Here is a 27098-nt window from a genome sequence, read left to right on the forward strand (position 1 = left end):
TTTTTCCTAGACAAAGACATTTATTAAAAATTAGTCTGAAATAAATCCCCAAAGATCTTTTCACTGTCCTTGCAGAAATGAAAACCAATTTGAGGTGAGTCCTTGAGCAGGGGCCAGCTGCAGGGAGAGCACAGCTGGCACTCCAGCCCCTCATGGTAGCAAAGCCAGCTGCAGGGAGGGCACAGCTGGCACTCCAGGCCCCTCATGGCTGCGATGCCAGCTGCAGGGAGGGCACAGCTAGCCCTCCAGGCCCCTCATGGCTGCGATGCCAGCTGCAGGGAGGGCACAGCTAGCCCTCCAGGCCCCTCATGGCTGCGATGCCAGCTGCCAGCCTGCGGGGAAGGCTCTTGGCAGCCTGGCGGAACTCGTCAGGCTTGGCCTTCAGCAGAGTCACAATGTTCTGCAGAGTCCGGGAGGGCTGCAGGCCCAGGGCATCCATCACATTGATGAGATAATCTGCAAAATTCAGGAAAAATTCCTATTTAACTTGCAATAGACACTGTGAAATGAAAGTTATCCTTGTTCTTGGTGGCAGAGGGAATCCTGGCACCAGCACTGGCTGGAATGCACCAGAGGCAGGAGCCCTGCAGGGTGACAGCAGCCTGTGTGTGACAGGAGCTGTGCCCAGCACAAAATGCTCACCAATGTCCGTGGTCAGCTGCTTGGTGGAGTGTGCTGTGAGCTGGGGGATCTGCAGGATGACCTCACAGTACGTCTGCATGGTGGCCCTGGCGATGGAGCCCAGCCAGTAATCAGCCACATTGTCCAGCTCGGGCAGCTCATCCCCTGCACAGAGACAGACAGCCCCTGTCAGCTCATCCCCTGCACAGAGACAGACAGCCAGCCCCTGTCAGCTCATCCCCTGCACAGAGACAGACAGCCCCTGTCAGCTCATCCCCTGCACAGAGACAGACAGCCAGCCCCTGTCAGCTCATCCCCTGCACAGAGACAGACAGACAGCCCCTGTCAGCTCATCCCCTGCACAGACAGTCAGACAGACAGACAGCCCCTGTCAGCTCATCCCCTGCACAGCCAGCCAGCCCCTGTCAGCTCTGCACACACACAGACCCCGCCCTGGCTGTGTCTGTACAACACAGAACCATAACTGGTTAATAACGCCTGAACTGCTCCTTCAGGACATCTAGGCAGAGTTTATCAGCTGGTTTTGGAGCAATCAAAGCAGCCCTGTACCCTCCCTGTGCTGCACACCACTGACACGAGCTCCAGACCCAAAACACCTGGGTCACTCTCCAGGTAAGTCACTTCCCAAGGGCTGATGGGTGACCAGTGGGACAGGACACTGCCTGGCACTTCCCAAGGATCCTCTTCCAGGAGCACTTTGCAAGCCACAGCAGTGACAAGGATTCACAAGATTCACAAAGATTGACAAGAGTTTTTTTCCCAGCCCTAAAGGCAGTCTGTGTTCATTAGTGTTCTGAAAATTATCAAGCCACTACAACATGTAAACGCTTGAAGGTGACACAATAATAATGCAAAAGCCTGAACTAAGGAGGGTGTTTTTGGAAGGTTCCAGGAAGACTGCAAATACCAAGCTCTATGCTTTCCTCACTGTCTGTGGAAATAACAACACCATAAAGAGACCAAGCCCAGCACACCATGCCACACTGCCAGCCTGCAGGGAAGGGCATTAGGTGGCTGCTGCAGTTACCTGCAGCAGGATTAGGGACACAGCAGGTAACAGCCCCCTGGAGCATGAACAGGAGCCAAAACCCAACAGAACTCCTGAAACCCCAAGCCATCGTTTAAATGAACACCAAACTCACACAGACCAAGCCAAAGCTACCAGTCTGAATGAAACCAAAAAACATTTTACTCATGATTTAGAGGCTCCTCCTGGGTTTTACCAAAGGATTCTTGGAAGAAACAGAAATAGGAAAGGGATCTCCAACGGTTTTGTCACTGTAACACATCCCACCCGTGTAATGTCAGGATGGGAAAGCTTTCCCCAGGCACTCCAAGCCTTTGGTGTCACCCTACCTTGCTCTGGGGGGTATGGCAGTTTTCCAGCATGTAATGCCAGTTCCAAAGCAGAATCCTCTTGAGTGACAAATGGCTCAAGGTGCAGAGGAAGAGACATAATGTATTGCCCAATCTAGAATAAAAGCACCAAAAGCTGAGTCACTGAACAAATGTGAGGCAGGTCCTTTCCTAGGAAAGAAAGTCACCTGCAGTAAATACAACTGAAAGCAGAGAGCTGAGCCTGACAGCCACTCACTCATGTCCAAATTGGCTCTCGTGCATCATTACACTTGGTACAAGAAACAGTTTTTCACAAGGTCAGAGAAGCAGTCACTGAAACACTCGTGGTAAGAAAGACCTGTACAGAGAACTGCTACTCCAAGCAAATCTTTGCTCTCTGGAGTGTTCCCAGCAATTTGTTTTCTAAAGCAGAGTGACAGCTGAGTTCCCTTACATTGCTGATATATTCCAGAGGGGTCAGGCTGAAGTTTGGCAGGTCATCTGTCAGGGTCTCACCAATGCCACCAGAACTCCAGCCCTGCAAGGCAGAAAGTGCAGGATGAGTTCCTGGTTCCCAGAGCATGAAGCCTGTCAGTATTTCAGAAAGGGGTGACCCAACAACATGAACTGTGACTACCCAAGGGATTCTAAGAAGCAAAACACAGATGGTGAGAAAACTGTTTATCATGTTATCCCTCAGGCCCAAAACACCCACCCTTTTTCTACCCAGCTCCCTGTGGGAAACATGCTCACAAGGGTCAGAAAAGCAGCACCTCAAACAAACACCTGAGCCTTCAAGCACCTGTGCTGCAAAGGCTGTGGGTGAGGGAAGGGGAACTCCCACTGCCTGCAGCTCCTGGGAGAAACGTGGCACCAGACAGAACCATTCTGAGCAAGACACAGAGAAGCAATGGTGACACAAGGGACCCCCCAGGGACCCCCTGGCTGCCCAGCTCAGCCCCAGTGCCCCCAGTGCCCACCTCCATCCTGGGCAGCAGCAGCAGCTGCTGTTTGATGCGCAGGAACACGGAGTCAAAGGCCAGCTGGTGGCACAGCTGGTTCAGGCGGCTCAGGGCTGCTCGGGACGAGGCCAGCAGGTTGTGGTTGCTGGTGCCTTTCTCCTGAAAACACACACAAAAAACATCTGCAGACACTGAAGTGCCACGGAGGGGATGTGGTAAAGTGCCTGCAGAGGTTTTGTGAGGCCGTCCCTGTGCAGCAGAGCTTTGCTCTGGGATGGCACAGCCTGTTTCCCTTGGAATCACCTATTCCAAGACAGAAGCTGCCACTGTTCCCTGAACTGCAGGACAAGGAATCAGCATTGCATTCCAGCCTCCCCTGCCTCTGGCAAAGCTGCCTTTTACTCAAAGGGCACAACTGATGCCCTGGATGGAATTAAGTTCTACCTGAAGAGTACCTGTGGAACTGGGCAGTTTAGTCAAGGTTTAAAGTCAAACACATGACACTGAAGGCAGAAGCACAAAAGTTGCAGGTAAAAGAATCAAAACATTTTGAGGAAATAAAACTCATAAGCTTGAATTCACTATTCCATGTGACCAATGATGGCAAACATAACTTAGATCCATGAGAAGATAGCTAAAGTCATTCTATCCTGTTCACAGATCCATGCATGAATGATCCTGCAGAATTCTGTTTCAGACTGGACAGGGCAGCAGAGTTTAAGTGGCAGAGAAAGCCTCAGAAGGTGTGTGGGCTCCAGAATTTGAGATGGCTCCAGCACCACCTTCCCAATGCCTGCTGTGATAAAATCTCTCTCACCTGAGCTGATAAGGGCATGTTCACAAAACAGAGCCAGGATGTGGGGAGAGATGGAATGAGTCCAGACTTCCTGGGTTTGGACATTTCATCTCTCTGTGTATCAGTGTCTCTGTAGAACACAGCCCAGGGAAAAGCTGCAGCCCAGCATGAAAAGTCATTAGACTAGAGGGGGAATCCAGGTGTCATCTACCCAAAATGGACCCAAGAGCACACTGTAACAGGGGCAGGCTCCCCAGGCACCAGGCTACCTTCAGAGTGTAAAGTGTTTCCATAAGGCTGGCATACTCAGATGGGTTCTCCTTCAAGAGATAATTGTATTCCTGCCAGGGATTTTTTATGGAGCTCTTCTTTTCTGCAGAACTGGTGTCTTGAAAGCCAGAAAAACTGCAAGGGCTGTAGGAGTCTGAGAGATACTTCCCAGCAGCTGACAAAATCCTGAAAACAAGTACACAAAAGTCACCAGCAGAATCTTCTGGACTTGACAGTCCTGTCCTCATGCTGGCCCAAGGACCAGCACTTCCCTTGAGTGGCTTCAAGGGAAAGCATTCACTGACAGACTCCAACTGCAGCCCATCCTCTCATCCACTGTGCCATCAGCAGGTGCTGAGGGCACAGAGGGGTTTGTGCTCTGGGAACAGCAGAGCAGCAGGGCCCCACTGCAGGCTGGGCTCTCCCTAAGCCACACTGAGCATTTCAAGGAAGCCCAGGCTGAGCAGGGCACTGCTCACAACAAGGAGCAGCAAGATCCCTGTGCTGCCTGTGCCTGCACTCCTCAGGTTACAGGGAGCCCATCAGGTCAGGCACACCTTTCCTCATTTCAGCACATGATTCATGCCCCATTTACAAAGGTGAGGATCTTGCCAATGTGATCCAGTGGAAAATTCCCTCCTGAGCCCCATCTGGCAGCCCATTGCTGGCAGACAGGTGTCCAAGGAGAAGGGTCCTTGGGACTGTCTCAGGAACATGACTGGGCAGAACAGTCTATGTCCCACCTGTGACATGTCAAATCACGGGGAAGGGGAATCACTGGTGCCTTTCCCTGCATGGCCCATGCAACCAAAGCACTTTGGGCTTTGTTTTCTTTCAGCTTGGTTCCTTCATTGGCAGCTCATGAATTGAGGTGACCAGTGCTCACCTGTTGGCCAGCTGCTGCTCAAAGTCTCCACACTGATGAAGGAGCTCACCACAAGTGGAAATTATCCTGGGAAAGAACAAGACAAAAACACACAGTGAGATTTGAGGCAGATAATGGCAGACACCCCTCAGAGAACCCATCTCGAAACCTCGCCAAGTAATTATGAAATGCCATAACAAACCACAGCCCACACATCTGTCAAGAGTCACTCTGCTGATTAACTCTGCATCCATTTGATAATACTGATTTTTTGCTATTTCTTGTCATCGTGGAGAAGGCCAGCTCAGTGTCACTGGGAAAAATTCTAAGAGCTGCTAATATCACAAGTGATACGAGGTGCAGCCTTACTCCAGGCAGGGTGGGGAGCCCCACAGCCCTCCCTGTGCCAGGAGCAACCTGAAACCCAGGAGTGAGACTGGTGCTCCCTGCAGCACAGCGAGCTCAGCCCTGTGCTCTGCACTGAGAACTTGTGTAAACTGACCCCAAGCAGTTCCTTTTCAGCTTGGATACAAAAATCAGCTCTGAGCAAGACACACAAAAACCAAACCCTTTACCGGACAGAGCTCTGGAATGCAGTCCAGTCCTCCTGGAACGGGGAATCTGCCACCACATCATCCAGCTTGCATTTCTTTCGTATGGACTGCAGTGTGTTTGTGAAGTCAGATGTGTACCTGCAGGGAGAAAAGGAGCAGAGAGAACAGGCTGGAGAGCAGCACAAAGACATGTCCTGTGATTTGCTCCATCAGACCTCTGCAAGGGCTAAACAAGAACCAGAAATACTAAAAGGAGAACAGACACTATGACTCCACTCCAAAGAGGTGGATGAGCAGAACTGATCAGCCACAGCACACCCAAGCCTAGACCAGAAGACAAGGAGTGTGAAAGATGCTGTGTGGCTGCCTCAGTTTGCTGCCTGTGGATTCCCAGGAGAAGGAAGGAGTAAAGGCATTTTAGTTACCACTACACTGACCATCTCCTAGGAAAGACCAGGAAAAGTTTCTATGGCTCCTGCTACCTCAACATCACTTGGCCCTTACTCCAGGAACATGGTGACAACAATCTCATGAATTTGTTTTCTCAGTTACTCCCCAGATGAGAACATGGATAAAAAGAACATTCTGTATTCTACACACACCCGTTTTTCTTTTTAATAATGCCCATAAGCTGGAGACAGGTACATTGCTCTGTAATTGCCTATAAAGAAGGTGAGATCAGAGACTTGTATTTTCCTCTTTCCCCTTCCCACAGGGCAGTAATACCTGATTCATGCCTTGTGAGCAGCTCTTTCAGTATCATGAAGGAATAAGGAGTAAATCAGTATAGGAATAGGAAAGTGACACTTTAAGACAAGAACTAAGAGTGAACCTCACTCCATGGGGAACCTCACACTTACAGGCAGATCCTGAATGTGAGGTCACTTGTCCCAGTGACTGCATATTCATAGAACCAATAAGGTTGGAAAAGAGCTCAAAGATGATCAAGTTCAACCACCAGACTTGTCTCCCCACTGAGATCTACTTTCATCCGCCTAATCTGCCTTATTTTGTTTTGGGAAACATCTCCTTCAAAAATATTTATTAAAAATGAAGACTTTGCCCAACCAGAATAGAAAATAGCTGGCAAGCCTTTGATTTAGCCATAAAATCTTCCATTTTTCCTCTAGAACACAGCCTGTGGTGGAATGAAGCAGCAAGAGGGATATTGATGGCTCAGGGTAGTCAGAGACCCTTTCTGCTCTCAGCCATTTCCCATAAACTACAAAGTCCTTGGCCACAAGCTGCACACTCACTAGTGACTCGGGATAAATGGAGCAGTACCTAAAGGCACCTTACTTTGAGAACAGGGCCTTGAGGGCCTTCAGCAGCCCACACACCCCCAGGCCATCCGTGAGCTTGAGGCAGTTGTCGACGGCTCCGCCCGCCAGGATGAAGAGTTTGTTCACCGAGTGGTTCAGTTCCTGGACACAATCAATCACTTCCCAATGCTCCTGAATAACAACAGCAACAACAAAGCTGAGCCTGACTCTTCTTCCAGGCAATAGAGAAAACACACCTTGTGCAACACAGTGCCCTCTGCTATGCTCCATTCTTGTCACACTCCTAAGGCAGAACCACCCTGGTGCTTCCACCCTCCTGCCCATGGGCTGCAACAACAGCCAGGCTGCCAAACCCTCTGCTCACAGGGGAAAAACAGCTCTGCCAACAGCAGAATCTCCTACAAATAAAAGGAAATATTACCAAAAAGGAGAGGGGCAAAGAGAGCAGTAACTATGACAAAGACCCCTGTGTTTAGTGGAAGCTTCAGCCCCTCCCTGGACAGCTGAGCCAAGACTGGTACATTACCAAGGGCACTGCACTGATCTGGATGAGCAGATTCTCCTCTTCCAGGTCTCCATACTCGAGCTGATAGGGCTTGTATGGAGCAAACACCACTTCCACCAGCTCCATCACCTTCACCAGGTTCTGCTCCTCTACAAAGAATCAGACGTTTAGTCTACAAAGACATGAATCTGCTACTAAAAGCCTCATTTCAAGCTAGATGCAGTTCTTTCACTAGAGCATGCTGCCTGCACAGGCTTGGAATGCTGCCCAACAGCTTCAATCTCAACTACACAGATTGGGTTTTTTATTTTTTTAGAAACAAGATTATTATCTCTACCTGCTTCCTAAAATCAAGATGTTCTACCTCAACAAGTGCCTCAGGAAAATTAACACTCACTGACCCAAAACAGGGTGACAAAAATCTATCAAACATTCCAACCTACAGCAGAAGAATTGAAACCATCTGAGAAGTGAAACACATTACTCCCACGGCATCAGACAGGGGCAATCCTCATTTATCAGAGAGCCTACTTCACACTTAAAATAATTGACACTAATTCAATTCACTCAGCACTACCGTGCCAGTGCTCATCAAGCAGAGCTGAATGTGAAGCACAGACTCAGCCCTCAGTGCCATGCCTGAGCAGGAGCTGCCAACCCAAACACCAAGCAGGGCTGAATGATTATTGCTCAAATCACAACTGGACACCAGCTGCTCTCACAAAGCTCTGCCAAGCTCAAGCCTGCAGCAAATCAAAGTGACTTTGAATCCTGGGTATCTTGGAAAGACTTTCACATCCTGAGGACAGGAAAGCAATGGAGCAGCCTGTCCAAAGCCAGACATTTTTAAGACCAGACTGAGGAGAATCCCAAGCAGCAGGGTCTGAGCTCACAGCAGATCCTGCCTGGAGCAGGAGACTGGACCAGATCATCTTCCAAGGTCCCTTCCAAATGGAATTATGCTGTGAATCACAGCTGAGCCCTCCCCTCACATACACAGGCAGGAACTGGTTTGACTCTCCTCAGTTGAGTCACCTGGCATTTCCATTCTTGAGATATTTCTTTTCTCAAATATCTTACCCCACACTAAAAGAGATGGAAATAAAGGCTTTGAGGGTTTTTTTTAAACACACTCAGATATCAGTTCAACAGTGGTCTTCCTATTCCATCATCTAGAATCTGGCATTATTTTTCCAAGTTCTTTTTAATAATTTCTATAATGAACCATAAATTATGCTAGAAAATTACTGACGTGTATGCAACCAGACAGACAACAGACACAGTCACACTCCCTGACATTGCCCAGCAATCATAATTTACAGGATCAAGAAAGAATCTGGGTTTAAACAGCTCAAGACAATGTTATGAGGAACCAAACACAGGAAGCACAGCATCAGGAACGCTCCATGAGCTTTAATTTTGGATTTTCCTATAGCCAGCCTTTGAAGTGGCCCCACCAAATTCATAAGGGTCTATAAATAGCCAACAGCTCCAATCTGGTGTAAACCTGTGCAAACACAGCACCTCACTGCTGTGTGGTTTGTGGGATTTACTTAGCAATCATGACCAAAATGACAAATGTCCCAGGGAGGAGAAAGCACTGGGCAGATCTGGAAACACTGGGCATTGTCACTTGATTAAACCCTAAGCCAGCAGCAACAGAAAAACTACAAAATCAAATACAAGCATCCAATGGATGCAGCCTTCAAGCAGGTTCTCTCTTGTTTAGTGAGGTGTGACAGTTCCAGGAAACTCCTCAACTTTTCTGCTTTGTGATCTCTCACAATGGGTCTCACTGCCTCCCTGGAGACATTTCCTCGTCTGGGAGACAGAAGAACCAGTAAAGCTGATAAAAGGAGAAGTGCTAAATGCTATTTACCCTGCAGAGCCAGCGTGCTCAGGACAGGGCTGCTGCAGGAAACTCAGTGTTGTGTCAACAGCTGGGGTGTGAGACACACACAAACACAAAGCTGCAAGTGCCGTGGAACTGGGCACTGCTTAGAAGAGAAAATCCCTCCCTCCACCTAAAACTAAACAAAATGCCACAATGGACTTGACAAAGCACAGGACGACAGCATTCAGTGGCAGAGCCTTACTGAGGTTTGGCAGCATGGCCACCTCCAGCCCCTTGGCGAAGTGCACGGAGGCGTCGTGGAGCTCCAGCAGCTGGGCCAGCCTGGCGTCCTGGGCTGTGCTCTCCATGGCAGTGCTCAGGCACACGGGGATGGACGGCACCAGGGCTCCCAGGGTCTGAATCAACAGCACTGTCACGATCTCATGGGGGTTCTTGAAAACCTGCAGCAGCAGAAGAGCACATGACCTGAGAGAACACGCAGCAGCAGAGGGCAGCTTCCAAACCTGAAACACCTCACAGGGGTGGAAAACACTGAACCCTAGCACACAGCACAGCCTGACTGCAAGGCCAGGGCAGTACTCATTTACTGCTGTGCTTTGAGTACAGGCACCAAGAACCCACAGCACAGGCACAGGTCAGAAACTGAATTCAGAAGAACACAGGCACTACAGTGATTCAAAAAACACCTGGCAGAAGAGGGCATTTGAAACAGAGCACTCAGTTTACACAGGTGTGTTGGGAAACAACACGAATCAGTAAAATATGAAGAAAGAACTATATCACAAAGCAAATCACTGGTCAGATAGGCAGAAGTCAGTAGTGGAAAGGCTGGAAAGCCTGTAATCAGCTGAGAATCAGCCACTCCACTAGCATAAAACTTTTTACAGCCTTCATTGTGACTTTTGCATCTGCTCATTTGCTTTGAAAGCTGAGTTTACCATCAAAAAGGTCCAGAGTTTTTCAGAAAGCAGAAGCAACACAGGAGACTGAGTGACACGAGCTGTGCCCCACGTGCCATTTCTCACAATCCCCAGTTCAAAGAATATCTGCTAAAATGTAACCTGACATCTGACCTGTAAGTCACATCGAATTATTAGGTAGAAAAAAATACATTTCAAGGAAACACTGAGCTCCTCTGCAGCACAGGCCTTGCACTGACACTGGCTTTGTGACATGCAGATAAGAATCTCTTACCCTTCATGGATGAAAAACTCTTCAACAATATGAACTTATTTCTTCATTTCACCAAAGGACAAAAACCTTTTTTGATCCTACATTATTCTTGGCAGGGAAAAGAAGCACACAGACTCCAAGGGGTGACAGCAGAAGCCCTCAGATATCTCACACAGAGCAACATGCATCAGTCCAGTGTGACCTTGAGGGCTTCCTCCAGGCCAAGTGGTAAAGCAATTCAGGCATTTCAAATGTCTTGCAACAGAACACACTTACAACGCCAACAAATGAGTTTTAACTTAAGATACAGATGAAAGTGATAGGGCAGCTTTGATGTCAATAACACAGCAACCTTGCTGCTGGTGGGGCAGCAGGGCAGGAGGCAGTGACTGCACCTGTGCTGCCCACTGCAGCTGGCAGTGCCAGGTCCCCAGCAGGGTGTCATAGAGCTCGCTCAGCTGCCGATGCAGGCTCAGGTCACTCTGGCACAGCTCCTGCCACACGGCCACCAGCTGCACCTGATGGGGAAGAGAGAATTCTGAGAAGGAAACTGGCAGGCCACGGTTTGCTTTTGTTAAGCCAAACCCAGCACTCCCCATCCACAGCACTTCTGCCAAAACATGAGGCTCACCCTTGCTCCCCTCTCCACGTTTCAGCACAGCACATAATTCAGCACCACAGAAGGAAAAGACTTTCAGCATAGAGCTTGAGGCTTCTTAGTGATTCAAAGATTTAATTAACATTGGTATTTTACTCATAAAATGAGATTGCAACTGATACCCCCACATAATAGTTGAAATACTTGGCAAGCCCCAGCCTTGAACTTAATCCTCAAAAGTCACAGTCATGTGAGAAATTTGAAGCTCAGGTTATGGCTACAGAACTGTCTGGAATTCCAACTTTTAATCTTACCTGAAAAGAGTTTACAGAAGTCAGCAGCTGGCACTTTGCAGTAATAAAGTTACTGCTGACATAGCCACATGCACAGAAAGCAAAGCAAAGCCATGAGGCAGAGAGAAATGAAGCAGAACACACAGATCCTGTGTCTGCTGCAGGGAGGGACACAGGCACCCCAATGGAGAATCACTCCTGCAGCACGGGGAGAAAGCAAAGCTGGCCAGAGCCAGCAAGAGAAGTGGAAGAAGGAAATACAGAGAGGAGCAGGAGCCATCCCCCACCACAGCCCAGCTGAGATCCGTGGGGCTGCAGCTCCCTCTGCAGTCAGAGCCCAGCAAGAATTCCCACTTTCATTCCTCGATGTTAAAATGTTAAAACTCTTACCTTGTGACACTTGTAATAATAAGCCAAAAGCTGCGGCATCCGATCAATTTCGGTGAAGACTTTAACAAACATTTTTGCCTGATCTAAACAAAACAAAATAACAGCATCAGCCTCCAAGCTGAGGGCGAGACGTCAGTCTGAGCAAGAAATCCTCTTCTAAGGGAGCAGGCACAATGGACTACACAGAAAGAGACAATCTCTCATTTGCTTATCTTCTCAAACAGGACGAGAACTGCCTGAAACCCCCCTCAAACAAGACCAGGCAGCAGGCACAAGGAATGAATTCAACCAGAACATAGTACTAACACATCCAGTACTAAAGCCAGATAAAGCCAGAGCATTTCCTAGAAGGAAATAATTAGTTTCTAGAAACAAGCCAGCAGTTACAAACCTAAAGCATACCTGACCTCAGCCTTGCTTTCACCTGTCCTCAACATGATCCCTGTGCCTCAGACAGACTCATGGCACAGAGCTTAGAAACACAGGCTCCTCAAAAGTCTGGTGTGTGCCCCAGATCCCTCCAGGACCTCAAGATGCACAAAGGTGAGTGTCAACAACCAGAACAACTACTTTTCGGAAGTGATGACAGCAGCACAGGGAAGGAACAGCACAAAGAACTGTCCAAAAGGACTAATTTTCTAAGGAGAATTTATAAAGCTGCTTTTACAAAGTAGTAGGAAGTCAGAATGCTTCCAAACAAATTTCCTTCCTGATTACACCAACATCACTATGGTAACACTGAAACCATGATAACATGAAAACCTTTCAGAGCTCTTCTGCTTATTTGAGCAGCAACTCCATCTCACACATCCACATGGCCCACAACATCCTGTAATCTTCTTGTTCCCTGTAGTGGCCACAGGTACTCCAAACTGTAGGAAAACCAAAGCAGCCCTGGCCTGCAGGCAGCTGCAGAGCCCAAAACATTCCAGGAGAAGCTCAGGACACCAACTCTCCACCCCAACGGTGTTTTAAAAATAATAAACTCCATGCTGTCAGTAAATGACACCAGGAGCTACTGACCTACAGACTGGGAGTTAAAAGCAGCAACAATCTGAGGGCTGGCCATGGCCTCCAGGCGGTTCTTCAGTGCCTCCAGGTGCACACACTTCTCTGAATAATCTGGTGTGTCCACCAGCATGGCCAGGCTGCTCTGCATGCTCGTCAGCTTGGCTGAGATCAGGGACACGTCCTGCCACAGGGAAAGGCACCCGTTACCCAGGGCAACCTCAGACAGCATCAGCACCAGTCACAAAGGCCAATTGATTCAGTATTTACCTGTGTTTTAAGAGTCTCTTCAATATCTGCACTTAGTGTGCTCCATTTGTCTGCTTCCTGAAGCGACTCGGCAGCCAACTGCATCCTGGACTTCACTTGGTCAATCTCCACCAGCACCTGAAGGAAAAAATACAACTTTACGTTCCCCATTGAAACAAAAATGACTGTCACAGATACTTGGGAGTTACTTGCTGCTTGAATTTTAAAAACAAAAAGGGGTGAAAAGATTATGTTATTACAAGAAGATGGAATGATTTGAAGGAGTAAAAGATGTAAAATCATCTTTCAAAGTTAAATAACAGAAGGTTAGTTTGAATTGTGGCCTTGTCCTTTTAGTATCCACTTTGCCTGAAAATGCTGTGCACTCCAGGCAGAAATCAATGTCCCAGGCAGGCAGCAGCAGCTCTGAACCAACACGTGAGCAGCTGCTCCTCAGGACATGCAGACTGCACAGGTCTGTGCCACACCCACCTTTCCACCATTAACGTTGAAAGAAGTGGTTCTGTCTATCTTAAGTTCACAAGATTATTTCATATGAACAACTCTGTAGCTTTCAGAATTTCACAAGCTGCAGACAAACACTAAGAACTAACCTGCATGGACTGAGCTGTGTCTTCTTCAAACTTCTTTATATCTTCTTTAACAAGGATCATCTGCTCCTTCAGGAATGTTGCCTCCTGTTTCAAGACCTCCACTTCACGGAGGACTCTGGGCATGTTTTGGAGAGCCTGGTGGCTCGTTTCTGCAGAGCACAGAGCAGCCAGTGAGGAGGGCTGAGAGCCCCTGCAGGAACAGCTGGTTTTCAATAATCTTATCTAACCTTTAGGACTTGAAAAAACCCAACGCTAGACAACAAAGCAAAACATCAAACAGCAAATCTTCAGCTGTATCTTTAAACGTTGTGTTTTATCATGGGACCATTTAGGTTTAATGGGATCATCGAGTCCAGCTGTTCCCAACAGTCCAGTCCTGTTCCCTCAGCAGTGCCAGGGTCACCACTTGTCCCCAAGCGCCACATCCACACGGCTTTTTAATCCTTCCAGGGACTCCAGCACTGCCCTAGGCAGCCTGTGCCAGGGCTGGGCAACCCTTGTGTTAAATAAATTTACCCCGTTATCCCATCTAACGCAGCGCTGGCAGGAGCTGCTGTTTCCCAGCATTTAACGCAGAGGTGTTGGTGAACAACTACAAGGGCCAAGAGGATCGCTCTGCCTGGGGCAAGGCCGGGATGGCCCAGGTGGCCTTGGGTGGCCCGCACAGGTGTGCGTGTGACACCCGCAGGTGCGGGGACACACGGGCCGCGCTGGGGCCGAGCAAACCCCGCACCTTCCACGGCGTTGTTCACCTCCTGGATGAAGAGCTGCAGCTTCATCACCAGCGTGGCGGCGTGCGCGTCCACCTTGCCCGGCGCCTCCTCCTGCTGCACGGCGCGGAACGCCGCGTTCACCCAGCCCTTCACCTCGAACTCGTCCGACAGGAACCGCGAGAAATCCATGGCGGAGGGGACACCGGGGGGACACCGGGGGGACGGGCCCGAGCGGCTGCGGCCCAGCCCCGCCGCGAACCCGGAAACGCTCACAGGGGTCGGGGCGGTCTCGGGGCGGTCCCGGGGCGGTCCCGGGGCTGTGTGGGGGCGGTCCCGAAGCGATGCCGGGAGATCTCGGGGGAGTCCCGAAGCGGTTCCTGAAGCCGTCCCGGGGTGGTGCCGGGGCGGTACCGGGACTGTGTGTGGGCGGTCTCGGGGCGGTCCCGAAGCGGCCCCTGAAGCCGTCCCGGGGTGGTGCCGGGGCGGTCTCGGGGCTGTGTGTGGGTGGTGTCGGGGCGGTCCCCGGCCCAGAGCCGGTTCCGCAGGGCTCGTACCCAGCCCGGTCGTTCCCCGCGGCCCCGGCCCTGTGTCTGCCAAGGGTCACGGCCCCCAGCTCAGAGAAATCCATCAGGGTGTGGCCCTTGATGCGCCGTGGGGCTCCTTGGGGAACAGAGACAGAGTCAGCAAAGGAACGGCACATCCATGGCTACAGGTGTGCCTGAAAGGGGAACACCTTGGGACTATTGTCTGTCAACTATAGGCAAGAGAAAATGATGGTCACACACAGTATTTCTCCTGCCCCTGTGACGTCATCGCGGCGGGGTCAAGTGGTCAAGCCCCTGATACGTCACCGCCCGGGCGTCACGTGACTACGCCCCGGTAACGTCACAGCGTCGGCGTCGCCTGGCCACGCCACCGAATACCTTACTGCCCCAGCTCCATGTGGTCGTGCCCCCCTGTGCCGTCATTGCTCCGGTCACTTGATCACACCCCGGTTGCGTCACCGGCCCCGCGGCACGTGGCCACGCCTCCCTCTAAGTCACAATGTTGGCGTCGCATGGCCACGCCCACGTTTACGTCATCGCGTCGGCGTCACCTGGTCGCGTCCTCTTCACTGCCGGAGAGGTCACGTGGCCGGGGGGGCGAGTACACGTGACAGCGGGCCGGTTCCGTGTGACGTCACACGATGCCATCATGGGGGCGTGGCCAGAAGGGGCTGTGGCGGTCCCGGGGCCGTGTCCGGCCCCGAGGCCGTTCCGGGGTCTCTGTGCCCAGCCCGGTCTACCCTGGTGCCTCCGGCCCCGGGCACAGCTCTGCTCCTGCTCACCGCTCCCGGTACCCTCGGCTCCGGGAAAACGAGGCCGGGAGTGCCCCTGTGTCCCTGCAAAAAACTGGCACGGGGAATGCTCGTGTAGATTCGCTTTTGGGGGTTATTTTTGGTTGGGTTTTTTTGTTTTGTTCTGGGTTTTTATTCAAAAAGTGAAGGGGAAGTGGCCCGTGAAGCAGCAGGAGCCGTGTCCATGTTTAGCACGGAGGCTGCGGTGCTCTCCAGCAGCTCCGGTAACGCAGGCTCGGCTCCAGCCTCAGGCTGCAGCAGAAGCAGCCGCTGCCCGCTCCTCCTGCCGGCACGGATCCTCACAAAAGGCTCCTTACAGAGCGCTGGCCAGCACTGCTGGCCCTGGCCCTCCGCACCTGCGGCTAAGGCACCACTGCCGTGTCCGGGCCAGGTGGATTTCAGAGCTCTGGAAATCCAGACACCTCTCCCTCGGCGCTGCAGGGCTGCAAGCCCTGCGTGAACAGCAGGCTGTACCTCAGGCGGATGGGATCCTGCGAGAGAGAGGCACAGACAGGGCACACCATGAATATAAAAATAAACCCCTGGAGTCCTTCGCCCCTCACAGCTTCACTGCAGTGAGTCAGGGCACACCATCACTATAAACCCCAGACTCCTTCACCCCTCACAGCTTCACTGCAGTGAGTCAGGGCACACCATCACTATAAACCCCGGAGTCCTTCACCCCTCAGGCCTCGCTGCAGTCACCTCTGAAAGGGGAAACTTGCAGAAGCTCTGCACAAAAGAAAACCTTGGGTCTTCCTAAGACAGACGAGCAACTGGAAGCCCTGTTCACACCACCCATGGGCACGTTGGCAATCCAGGCCTACAGAGAGACACAGAGTCCCTTACACCAATCCTGGGTCCCGTAATTGTCCACCAGTGCAACAGATCTGCCACCCATCACTTGTGCCCTTGTGTTCCCTCAGCTGCCAACCCCTGCACAGGGAGTGCCTGGAGCTGTCTCTGTGTGCACACAGTCCAGAACTGTGCAGGCCCCTGCAGCAACTGTGCCTCTGGAAAGCTCTTCAAGCAGAAAAAACATCTTCCCAGCACAGTGCACACTGCCCTGTCCCTCCAGTGCATCTCCCCATGATTAAGATTGTCCCCATCTTTCAGGCAAACAGCCAGAGGGAAACAGCAGCACCTTGTGTGGGTTGGCCAGCAGCAGCACCTGGGACACCACTGCAGGTGGGAGGAGAGGGTTGAAGGCTGGCAGCTCAGAACCGGAGGCTGGTTGTAACTTTATTTGCATGGTCTGAAAAAGAAAACAAAAGAAACACTTTTTAGTCCATGCTGGGAAAGGGCTGTGAGCACCACTGAGCCATGGAGCTGGTTAAAGAAGCATCAGCCAGACTCTGTCATTCAGTGAAAAGCACAGCCTGCAGCTGAAGGCAGATATTCCTAAACAGCCAATTCTGTGCTACACGTGCACAGAGAGCAAGAGCCCGACCCAGGAGGCTGAAGCAGCAGCTCTGGACCCTCTCTGGCCATAGCAAGGCCAGGGATACACACTGAAACAGGCACCACTGTACAACAGGCTCTCTGTGCAGAGACAGGCAGCCACACAACTTCCCATGAGCAAGACAAATACTCAGTAAGAAACGGTGAACCTTCTCCTCAGGACATTTCTGAGCATCTCTGCTACTTTGCCCCAGGGTTCTGACCTTTGGGACTGCAGCCTGGAACACTATGTCCTTAATGGGGTGCGCTGAGGTGCTCAGCATGGACAGAACCATCACCAGCACGTCTGGCCTGCCAGGAGCCGGGTCTCTGGAGAAGTGCAGCATGGCCTTGAAACCATTCCTGTCATACACAGTGAGTGGACAGACAGTGCCTGCCAGAGACAAACCGAGAATCAGAATCAAAGCCTGGATTGCTCTCCCATCCGAGGGCAAACAGGAAAGGTGGGATAAGGAATAGCAAAAAGGAAAATGCAGACAAACTTTTACTTCCTTTGGTAAACTCACAGACCAAGTGGCACACGGTCCTGATTTACATCTGCTTCTAAGGCAGAGACAGGAATCTGAATGTCTGCATTTGGGATCTAGCAGCTCAGGTGTGCATCCAACAGAGATGTGGTAAGAAAAGCAAAGTGCCTTTCTTAGAGCACACAAGATTTGTCTCCTTACCATCCACACCTGGCAAATTCACACCTGACTCACCATCAAGCCTTCCCAAATCTGTTGTGACCTTCACTTGAGACTGAAGGCAGATCAGGATGTCTGTGCACCTGTCCCCTTCCAGCAGCAGGGAGAGCCAAGGCTCTGTGGCCCCGGGCTGAGACCCCGGGGTGACACAAACCCAGGAAATGCTCTGGGGACGAGCTGCAGAGCTGGGCCATACAGTGTGAAACCCAAAAGCAGAGATGGAATGAAGAGCTCTGCTCTAGGAAGTGGGGCAACTCCCACTCAAAAGTTTCTTTTAGGACTTTAAGTAGAAAAACTGTTTGAAGCCTTACTGAAGGTGTGAAGGATAGAGTTTAGAAACAGATTACAAAAATCAGCCAGGGCAGGAAACTCCTGAGTAATGAGTAGGGAGGACAAGGACATTGTCATGCTATGATCCCCAGCACCTACTCAGATTCTCAGGTACATTCAGCCCATCACAGAACAGTCATTGCTTGTCTCCAGCCAGCCCACACTGCATGAAGCTGCTTTGGCTTCCTGTCCTGCAAAACTCACAGAAGAGCTCTGGTAAGCAGAGCTGGGGCACAGAACTGCACTTACTTGGTGTGATTGAATTTAAAGGCACAAAAAGGTTTTCTAGAGAAGCATCACAGGGAGCTGGATGCAAAGAGGCAGTAGGCTTCAGCTCATAGCCTGGACTGAGGAGGGCAGGATCTGCCACAGAGTTATTTGGAAGATCTGGAAAGGGTGATTTCATTGGTGATAAATCCCTGGAAAGAAAAGCATGCAGAAAGGTTGTATTAAGTGGAGATACTGCAGGGAATACAGTTCTTCTGCTATGTCTGTATTCCCAATCCCTCATCCCCTTTAGATATAAAGAAACTACAGAATTACATTCTGAGTCCTTGAGGAATTCAAAAACTCTATCATCTGTGGAAGATCTTGCTGTTTCAAAATTCATTAAGGCAGATTTTGGTTCTGTAACTATGGTAAAAGTTAGGTTTAGGGCTTTGGAAGTCTGCTGTCCCTGTGTGCAGCTTCTCTGGAGCCCTAGTCAGGCAGATTAAAATAAATTCCAGCTCAAAGCCATCACAGGAAGCTGCAAATCTTCAGTAAAATTTCTTGTATTACAGCAGACTGTATAAGCATACTGTAATAGTCTCCTGCTCTGAAAATCTGGGGAGATGAATTTGATTTGTGAACTGTTCCAAGCTTCTACTGAATGCCTGGAAACTCTCTTGCCACAGCCTGGAGAAAGCTGAGGAAAGTACTTTTTGAGTGGTTATTATAAAAAGGCCTGACTGTAAGGTTTTTGTTCTTTTAGCTCAACACCACCTTGTTATCAACCAATGGGATTGGTCTCCCCAAATTTCTGATCCTTGGAAGGTCCTGGTGTGCAATTACCCAAACTGCAATTAACAGGTGCACAACTGCAGGAAGAGCCAATGAGTGCATGGATCACTTGCCATCACTCACCAGGGGGAGCTGAAAGGTTTTCCTAAACCACCCTCCTGCAAAATAATTCCTTAGCCCCCAAATCTGACTCTATTATGTAGAGTTTACTTACAAAGAGAATGTCTTAGTCCTGGACAGTGGAGAGAGCTGTTCATGCAGACTCTGGAATTCACTGTTCCCTGCACAGCTGAGCTCCCAGCTCTCCTGTGGTCCCAGGCTTTGAACAGCACTTGCACCTTCCCTAAATCCATTGTGTACAGCAGGCTAGAAAATAAGGTTCATGCTATATAATACCAGCAAAAATAAACCTGTTGTGCTGGAAAGAACTCTGTTTATCAAATACCACTACCTAAAGTGGAAATACTTTAATACAAATTACTCTAAAAAGAGTAATTTGGTTACAAACTGCACCTGAGAGATTAACTGAGAACACAAGGATTCCAGTTGTCTTCAGAACAGAGTGGTACACCAAAAAGGCTGCCAGGGAAAGGCAGACAAGGAAACATCTCTGATTTTTGTCCTTTATACATTATGGACTGCAAAGTGTCTGAGCACCACTCACCTCTGCTAGGCCAAAATCAGGAGCTGGTTTCTGTATGACAGGGGAGTTGCTGAGCCCTAAGAAAGACACCAAAATACCACAGAATAATTGACAGAAAACAAGGGGTTTCCACAGGTTCTTCCTTTGCTGTCTAACACCACTAAAGACACTGCATCCCTGAAAATCCATATCTGGAAGGCTCTGGGGACTGACAGTGAAGTCAGAGTTCTCCTCTCTTTATTAACCACCCCAAACCCAGTAACAAGGGTGAGGCTGAACTGCACCTACAGACCTAAGGACTGAAACTCCTCCTCGAGCAGGCAGGTGGAGGCTGTGCTGCCGTGGCGTTGGGAGGGTGAGGCTGTGTCTGCCAGGGGCTCCGGGGGGGTCTGGGGGCTCTGGGTCAGGGGCTCCAGCTCAGAGAAATCCATCAGGGTGTAGCTCTTGATGCGCTGTGGGGCTGCTTGGGGAACAGAGACAGAGTCAGCAAAGGAGTGGAACATCATCTAATGTACAACCCTCCCGTTTAATTTTTAATTCTTATAGAATTCATGGGTTTTCCCCATTGCTTCTTTCATTTTTTTAATATCCAGTTCCATTTATCAGCAAACCTGCAGTTTGTTTGTAAAGGCAAATACCTTTTTCCATTCATCAATCAGTGGAATCCATTCCATTGTTTCTTTTATCTCTCAGTGCTGGTTTTATCTACCAGCAAACCCACAGCTCGTTTGTAAAGACAAATCCCTCATTCCTTTCAGCTACAGGTGTGCCTGAAAGGGGAACCCCCTTGGGAATATTGTCTGTCAACTATATGCAAGCGGCAGTGCTGGTCACACAACATTTTCCCTGTGTTCCAGTGCTCTCTCCACATTTGTTCTCTGAGCAGCACTGCCCTCCCAAGCCCTGCTCACACCTGGCACTGTGGGTGCTGCTCACCTGCATGGGCAGAGCTGTCCTGGCACTGTGGGTGCTGCTCACCTGCATGGGCAGAGCTGGCAGCTGAAGCTGCTCCATCCCCTCTCTCCTGGCTGGTCACAGGCACAGGCACAGCCTGCCTGCACTGCCCCAGTGCCTGGCACAGCTGGTCACTGGCCTGCAGGATCTCGGCTGGGAAAGCAGAGCACACACAAAACACTCATGTTCCTAAGGAAAGGTCAGGTCGGTTCCAGGCACCCCCCAAAATGCTCTGAGGAAGGGACAGTGCAGCTCAGGAGAGAAGGCAGCAGGGCAGGCTGCCCTCAGCTCCTCACTGGCCTCTCATTCCATTCTGCACACACAGCTGCTGATTCCAGACCCCTCTCTCATTTATCAAGATCACTTTGAAATCTTATCCCATCTCTTCTGCACTTTCTTTTTCTCCACAAGTTTTCCCTGTGCACTTCAGTCTATAATCCAGCACTCCCCAGCTGCAGAGCCATGGCACCTATGGGTGTGAAAGGAAGGTGTGAGGTGCAGTGGAGCTTTTGGGGTTGCTGTTTAGGATGTCTGTCCATTGCTTCAGTCAGATTTGCAAGGCATATGGACAAGAATGAAACGCCAATCATGGAATTCAAAGATTCTGCTTTCATTAAATTAACTCTACCCTAGCTGAAACCAGGACACCTTCCTTGGTATTACACTTAAAAATTCAAAATGTATTCCTCTTTCTGTGTTTATACACAAGGAGAACTTCAATTACTGGAGAGAAAAGGCCTCAAAAGCCTTCAGTTCTCTGAACATCAGAACTCAAAAAAGCTCAGAAAACCACCTCAGCTGAAGAAACAGATTCACTGTTTAACTTTGGGCTCCAAGTGAAAATTAACAGCTTCCTCAGAGATGAGCAGGAGGAGACCAAATACCCTGGGTATGGTTTCATGGTGACAGTGGGGAGTTTGCCCACAGGGTGCCAAGCACCCGAGCTCTCCCCTGGCAGGGAAGGGCACAGCCCTGGCAGAGCTGCAGAGAAGCACCAGGACAGGGCTGGCTCTTACCTAGAGCCTCCTCATCAGCCACTGCCTCCCTGGCCAGGCGGAACAGCAGCGGCCTGAGCTTCTCACAGCGCTGGGACAGAGCCTGGGGAGGAAAGGTTCCACTGCTCAGGAGCCAGGCACATCACACCTCTGCCTCTGCAGTCACTGCAAGGGCTGCTCCCTCTGCAAGAGGGAGGGACAAGAGCATTTCTGCAGGAAAAAGAGCATTTACCTGTAGGGTCTCCTGCTCAGCTGGGGATAATTCCTGTCTCCTGGAGCTCTCCAGTAGCTCCTCCATTTGTCTGACACTCTCAGAGACCTCTCTGATGGTGTTCACTCTTCGGGACACCTGAGCTGACTTTTCTTGTTCCTGTGATGAAAAGTGAAACAAAGGGAGATGATGCACAGACCCAGCCAGTGCACTTGGCTGGAGCACTCTGGGTCACACTATTAATATTTTATTGCAGGTAGAGAAGGCACAAAGCAGCACAGGTGAGAACGTGTCCCCAGCTGCCCCATCAGGCACCCTGGCCATGTGCTGTGGAATGTGGAATATGGAATACATCTCACCACAGGCACGAGTGTGACTTCAAAATTGAGCTGGGAGTTGGTGGCTTCTGCCACACAGAAGGACACACTCAAAACAACCACAGGGCTTTGTTAAACCAAATCTCCTCTGTTAGCAGAGAAGTGGGATGCTCCATTTCCTTCAGATGGAACATGCAAACAGACAGGCCAGGTGTGCACACACACTGCCTGCAGGAAAGGGGCAGATTTGTACAGAAGTGACTTTTTTCCACCAGGGAACTGAGTTTATTTTTGGAAATTTCCAACCACTAGTGCAGTACTACTGCCAAGGTCCCACTGACATGGAAGTGTCCTGCTGTGTGCACATTCACATGTTCCCTCTTCCTGGTAATGGCACATTTTAGGGAAACTAAACAAAATTACCCCATGCTGTAATCTCAGAGTAATTTGGAAAGCCTGAACATGGCCCCTTCTCCAGAGGGTCCCCCGTCCAAAACCAAATGGCCAAGCTCCCTCCCACCCTGCCTGGCTGCAGAGGCTTCTCCTGGGAGCTCCCAGCTCTTCAATCCCAGCATTAAAGGGAGTCCCCACCTCTTTAAGCACGCTCTGGATCAGGCGGTTGGCAGCCTGCAGGTCCTCGGGGTGGCTGCTCCTCAGGAGCCTGGCCAGGAGCTGTCAGGGCAGAGATGGGACAGCAGTGAGCCCTGGGCACTGCACACACCACAGACACCTCCTGCAGAATGGTCCTGCAATCCTGGGGATCTGTCAGCTCCTGTCCCATCATCTAATCCAGTTACATTGCTGCCTGCATGCACTGGCTGCTCAGGATTAGGAACTCTGGCTCTGCAGAACTTCTGTAAGACCTGGAGAAGCCCTCCCTTGGGGAGGTTTCATAGAAACTGATGTTTTTATGTAAAAAAGTCTCACTTTTTCCTAAGGAAATTTATCTGACAAAGCCTCAGAGAGTTCTCTAGCTGTGGCACTGCAGGAAGGATCAGCATTATTCTGAGATGGTCTGAAACAGCAGAAGCTCCCAAAATATTACTGAGCCTCTTTTCTCATCAGCACAAAACAGAGGGTGGGGCATGAACACTAAGGTTTACCTTGGACTTCTCCTCATCTGTGTCAAAAATAGAATTCTGAGGTCTTGGAGAAGGGGGAGGTAAAATTTTGTCTTCTGGCAGTTTGGGATCTTCTTTTACAATCCCTGCAACAGGTAACAGCAGTTGTTCAGTGATGCCCAAGCTGCTGAAACCTCGATGCCCAACAGTGCATGAGGTTTGCAGAGATTTCCGGATTAAAATACCACTGAGGACTACAAAATATAATGGATGAAAAATCCACCCCAGGATCCCTCTGAACTCATCTCTCATAACTCTGGGAGAGTGTTCCAGGGCAAAGATCACTTCTGAGCCCGTGCTGTACTTTTTCCCTGCACACAGTGTGGACAGAGTCTGAGCTGTGGCTCAGGAAGGTTCTTTGGAAAATCCCTTTAAACAGTTCCATCCTTCAGAACCCAACCAGCCTGGGACCTTTGTCCCTTTTCCTTACACACAACATGCTATGAAAAAGCTGAGTCACAAGCTGAGGGAGGCAGATATCTGTGGGGAAAACCATGAGCTTGGGAGGCTAAAAAGGAAACTGAAATAACAGAACTGAACCTTGTTTCTTCAGCATCTGATAAGCATCCTGGATTTTGACTTCCTGAGGAAACCAGACTGTCCAACTGAACATCACTTCTGTGACCCTCGACTTGACTTTTTCTGAAGACCAAATTCCATAGTACTGAAAGCAAGACAGTAAAGAAAGACAAAAAAGCTCAAACCCAAAAAATTGGTTCCAGATCTGGCACAGGGATCCAGCCCAAGGAGTTTATGTGCAGACACCAAGGAAAAATGGACTCCTGTGAGTTTATTCACAGTGCTGTCTGCTGTGTATCTGATTGGGGTTAGGAAACACAAGAAATGCTATGGACACTATGAGAATCACACATATGTTCTATAACAATCAAAATTAAACCACTTCCAATTTCTCAGATAAGTTATTGAATCTAAAACCCAAAGTAAAATATTTTAGTGAAAACAGCACTGTGCTTGACTTTAAACACTCCCCTCAAGTGCTGCAATGCAGTCACACCACTGGCCTCAGCCAGCCCCAGACACAGGAAAACTGAACAAAACCAGAAACCAACTATACTGTCTTTTATCAGCATCTGGGTGTTTTCTCCAATTTCTCTCATTATTGCCCAAGAGCACTCCTTTTATCATAAAAACACAAACCTCCCGAAGACCAGGCATTTCAAACCCATAAAATGATACCTGTCCTCTCAGAGCAGTAAACAGAATTTTCCTCAGTGATATATGCCTTAAAGTCTGTGGTTGCACTGAAATGCTGTAACCAAGCCTGAGACTGAGACAAGGAGTTTTGTTCTTCAGCTGAGCATTTCTTTGAAATCAGCTTTTTGCAGCTCTGCCCTCGGGCTGATGCAATGGAAAATGAAACGTGCACCAGTGGTAAATGTGTGCAGGACCCAGCAGAAGGGGAAATTGATGGGTGCAATGCCAAGAGGGTGTTTCAGGCCCATCCCAATGAACAGGAGCATGGCCAGAAGATCCCACTGCCTCTGATAAAGCAGAGCTGCATTTCTTATCCCAAAACACCCTGTAACCACCATCACCAACCTTTGGGGAAAGCACTTTAATCAGCTCATTCAGAAACCTGAATTTTGCCATTTCACTGTGAAATCTGCCACCACAGTTGTTCACACAGGTCTCCAGCACCTGCAGAAAACAAAATGTTACCAACAGGAACTGAACACACAAGGCTTGGGGAGCTTTCAAAAACTTTTGTCATTATATTACTAAATCTAAGAGCCTTCTGACACTGCATTCACCAACACAACACACTGAGAAAGTCATGCAGCAAGAACATGTTTTATTCCTTCATCCAGCCTTCCTAAGCAGCATATCTCAGACCACCTGCTCTGTTCTACCCATCACTAACAAGTTTTGAGCTGTTTCCTCTGTGGTGGGACACAGCTCACACAGCCAGAGCTGCAGACCACTGAAACACCTCAGCAGAGCAACTTGGGGAGGAACAGAAGCAGTTACCCCCTCCCCTGTGCCCTGGTTTCTGTATTCCTTGTGCAAGGGAAAGTTAAAAGGGAGGGGCATCCACAAGAAAGAGAAAGACATCGACATCTGGGAGAAAAGGAAGAGCGAGCAGAGCTGTCCTGTGTGCACTGCTGCTCTCCCTGCCATTTCCAAGGGGCTGTGTGTGTGTGGGGATGGAAGTACTCACTGTGAGGGCGTGGAGAGCTTCCCCCTCCTGAGGGGACTGGATTTTGTGTGCCAGCAGCCTCAGCGCAGACAACGGGCTGGGGAAGAGCAAAGCAAGTCACACATTTGTTTTTCCCAGGAAAAACAAACGCTGCTGGTTGGGTCTGCACAGCAGAGCAGCTCTGGACTCACAGCAGGACAGCCAGCCCCCCTTCCTTGGCACACTGCTGGCCAGGGACACAAACACACACACAGGGGGTGAACTGGTGACCCCAGAGCTGCCCTCCAGCCGTGCCAGGGGCTGTGCTTTGGGAGGGAGCAGCAGGGACAGGCTGGGGATGTCCCGGGGCAGGCACCAGGAGCTGGCTCTCTGCAGCTGCAGGTGACAGCCAGGGCAGCCTGTGCCGGCTCCTGGGCACGAGCTGGGTGCCAGACTATGAGCCCTGAACTCTAAACACAGAAATCATCATTAAGGTTTGACAGGTCAGTTGCTTAATTAGTCCCTGCTACTTCCCACAGAGCCCAGACTGCCAGCTGGAAGGTGAGGAATTCTAGCAGAGATCCTCCACCCCTCTGGAAGGAAAAGCTGAGGCTGAGCTCCCTGGGGGCTTCCCTGCAAGACCCCACAGCAGGAATCCTTGGGCAGACTCCAGAGGGCACGGCCAGCAGGACCTGCTGCCCGCTGGGTTCCAGCAATTGATGCCAGAACCCATTGCCAGACGTGACCCGCTGTCACACTGCCACACACCTATTCCCAGATCCTATTCCCAACTCATTTCTGCTCCCTGCAGCAGCAGAGCCCAGTGAGCCTCCCCAGCTCCCCATTCCTGCAGAGCCAGAGACAGCCTGGGGAACACAAAGAGCTGTGTGAGCTGTGTCTGTGTGCCTCACCCCTCCGTGCCTGCCTTACCCCTCCGTGTCAGCGTTCACCTGCTCGCAGAACCGCTGGATGCATTCCCAGTTTTCCTCGCAGACACTCGGGTCAGTGGCCTCATCTTACAGAGGGAGAAAAACCAGAGAGGAAGAAGGAAAGCCTGGCCTCAGTGTGTCAGTGAGTGCTCAGGGCAGGAAGCAGCTCAGACCTCACTGTGCCACTGCTCCAGAGCTTTTTGTAGCAGAAAGGGATATCCAGGAAACAGCTGCTACTAAAATCTGCCTAAAAACAGTCCCAAGCACACAAAGTCAAGCACGGCCTGACAACAGCAGATGCTGCTTTTAGCAGGAGGAACTTAAAAACCATTGACAGGCAGCTCTCCTGGGACTGCTGCAAAACTTGTGCTGGAACACAGGCAGTTTACACTCTTACACAGCTAAATTAAGGAAAAAAAGTTGGTTTTTTTTTTGGTTTTATCCACTCTCCAGTCTGTCTCTCAGGCAGCTTTGGGAGGTGAGGATGGAAGGACAGATGGGGAAAAGGACAGATGCAGCAAGAGAGCACCCACATCACTCTGCAAGGGTTCTGTGGGGGCAATGCACCCCCTTCCCCAGGAGATGAAGCTGCTCCAGTGCCCACCCAGTTTGGAAGAGGCAGCAGAGCCAAGCCAGCCCCCAGCCCCAGCCCCACTCACTGAGCCAGCGCTCGAGCTGCCCGCTGCCAGCCATGGGCTCGTCTGCTCCGCCCTGCAGGAAACGGCTCCGTGGGCAACCACGTCAGAGCCCGTGGGCAACCACGTCAGAGTCTGTGCTCTGTCCGTGGGCAACCACGTCAGAGCCCGTGCTCTGTCCATGCTAAGCCCACCTGAGTGCCCATGGTTTGGTTTGTCTGTGCTCAGCCCAC

General features: G+C 50.3%; 2 protein-coding genes across 10 annotated transcripts; both read right to left on the minus strand.

Moving 5' to 3' along the window:
* On the minus strand, positions 1–14523 carry COG7 (component of oligomeric golgi complex 7). Its single transcript, XM_014886399.2, has 17 exons — positions 14129–14523; positions 13396–13544; positions 12803–12919; positions 12548–12716; positions 11525–11607; positions 10639–10761; positions 9312–9510; positions 7237–7364; positions 6727–6881; positions 5449–5565; positions 4895–4960; positions 4008–4194; positions 2961–3101; positions 2435–2518; positions 1999–2113; positions 643–786; positions 1–456 (listed from the first exon to the last, which is right to left on the minus strand). The coding sequence occupies exons 1-17, from the start codon at positions 14295–14297 to the stop codon at positions 290–292; spliced, it is 2313 nt and encodes a 770-aa protein (XP_014741885.1). The 5' UTR covers positions 14298–14523; the 3' UTR covers positions 1–289.
* Positions 14524–15485: 962 nt separating this feature from the next.
* Positions 15486–26975, minus strand: GGA2 (golgi associated, gamma adaptin ear containing, ARF binding protein 2). Of its 9 annotated transcripts, none has more exons than XM_088174157.1 (17): positions 26890–26973; positions 26232–26316; positions 25344–25419; positions 24725–24823; positions 23705–23828; positions 23147–23250; positions 22635–22715; positions 21748–21885; positions 21537–21618; positions 20503–20673; positions 19859–20026; positions 19588–19643; positions 19138–19289; positions 18171–18340; positions 17109–17278; positions 16589–16699; positions 15487–15935 (listed from the first exon to the last, which is right to left on the minus strand). In XM_088174157.1, exons 1-17 carry the CDS (start codon positions 26921–26923, stop codon positions 15843–15845), a joined length of 1914 nt encoding a protein of 637 aa, XP_088030283.1. In that variant the 5' UTR covers positions 26924–26973; the 3' UTR covers positions 15487–15842. The 9 variants fall into 9 exon arrangements, with proteins under 9 accessions (XP_088030287.1, XP_088030283.1, XP_088030286.1 ...); XM_088174158.1 differs by having other exon boundaries at positions 15488–15935; positions 19859–20029; positions 20545–20673; positions 26890–26972; XM_088174159.1 differs by having other exon boundaries at positions 15489–15935; positions 20545–20673; positions 26890–26970.
* Between the last annotated feature and the right edge of the window lie 123 nt (positions 26976–27098).

Source organism: Sturnus vulgaris, chromosome 16 (assembly GCF_052056855.1).
Source record: "Sturnus vulgaris isolate bStuVul1 chromosome 16, bStuVul1.hap1, whole genome shotgun sequence".
NCBI lineage: Eukaryota > Metazoa > Chordata > Aves > Passeriformes > Sturnidae > Sturnus > Sturnus vulgaris.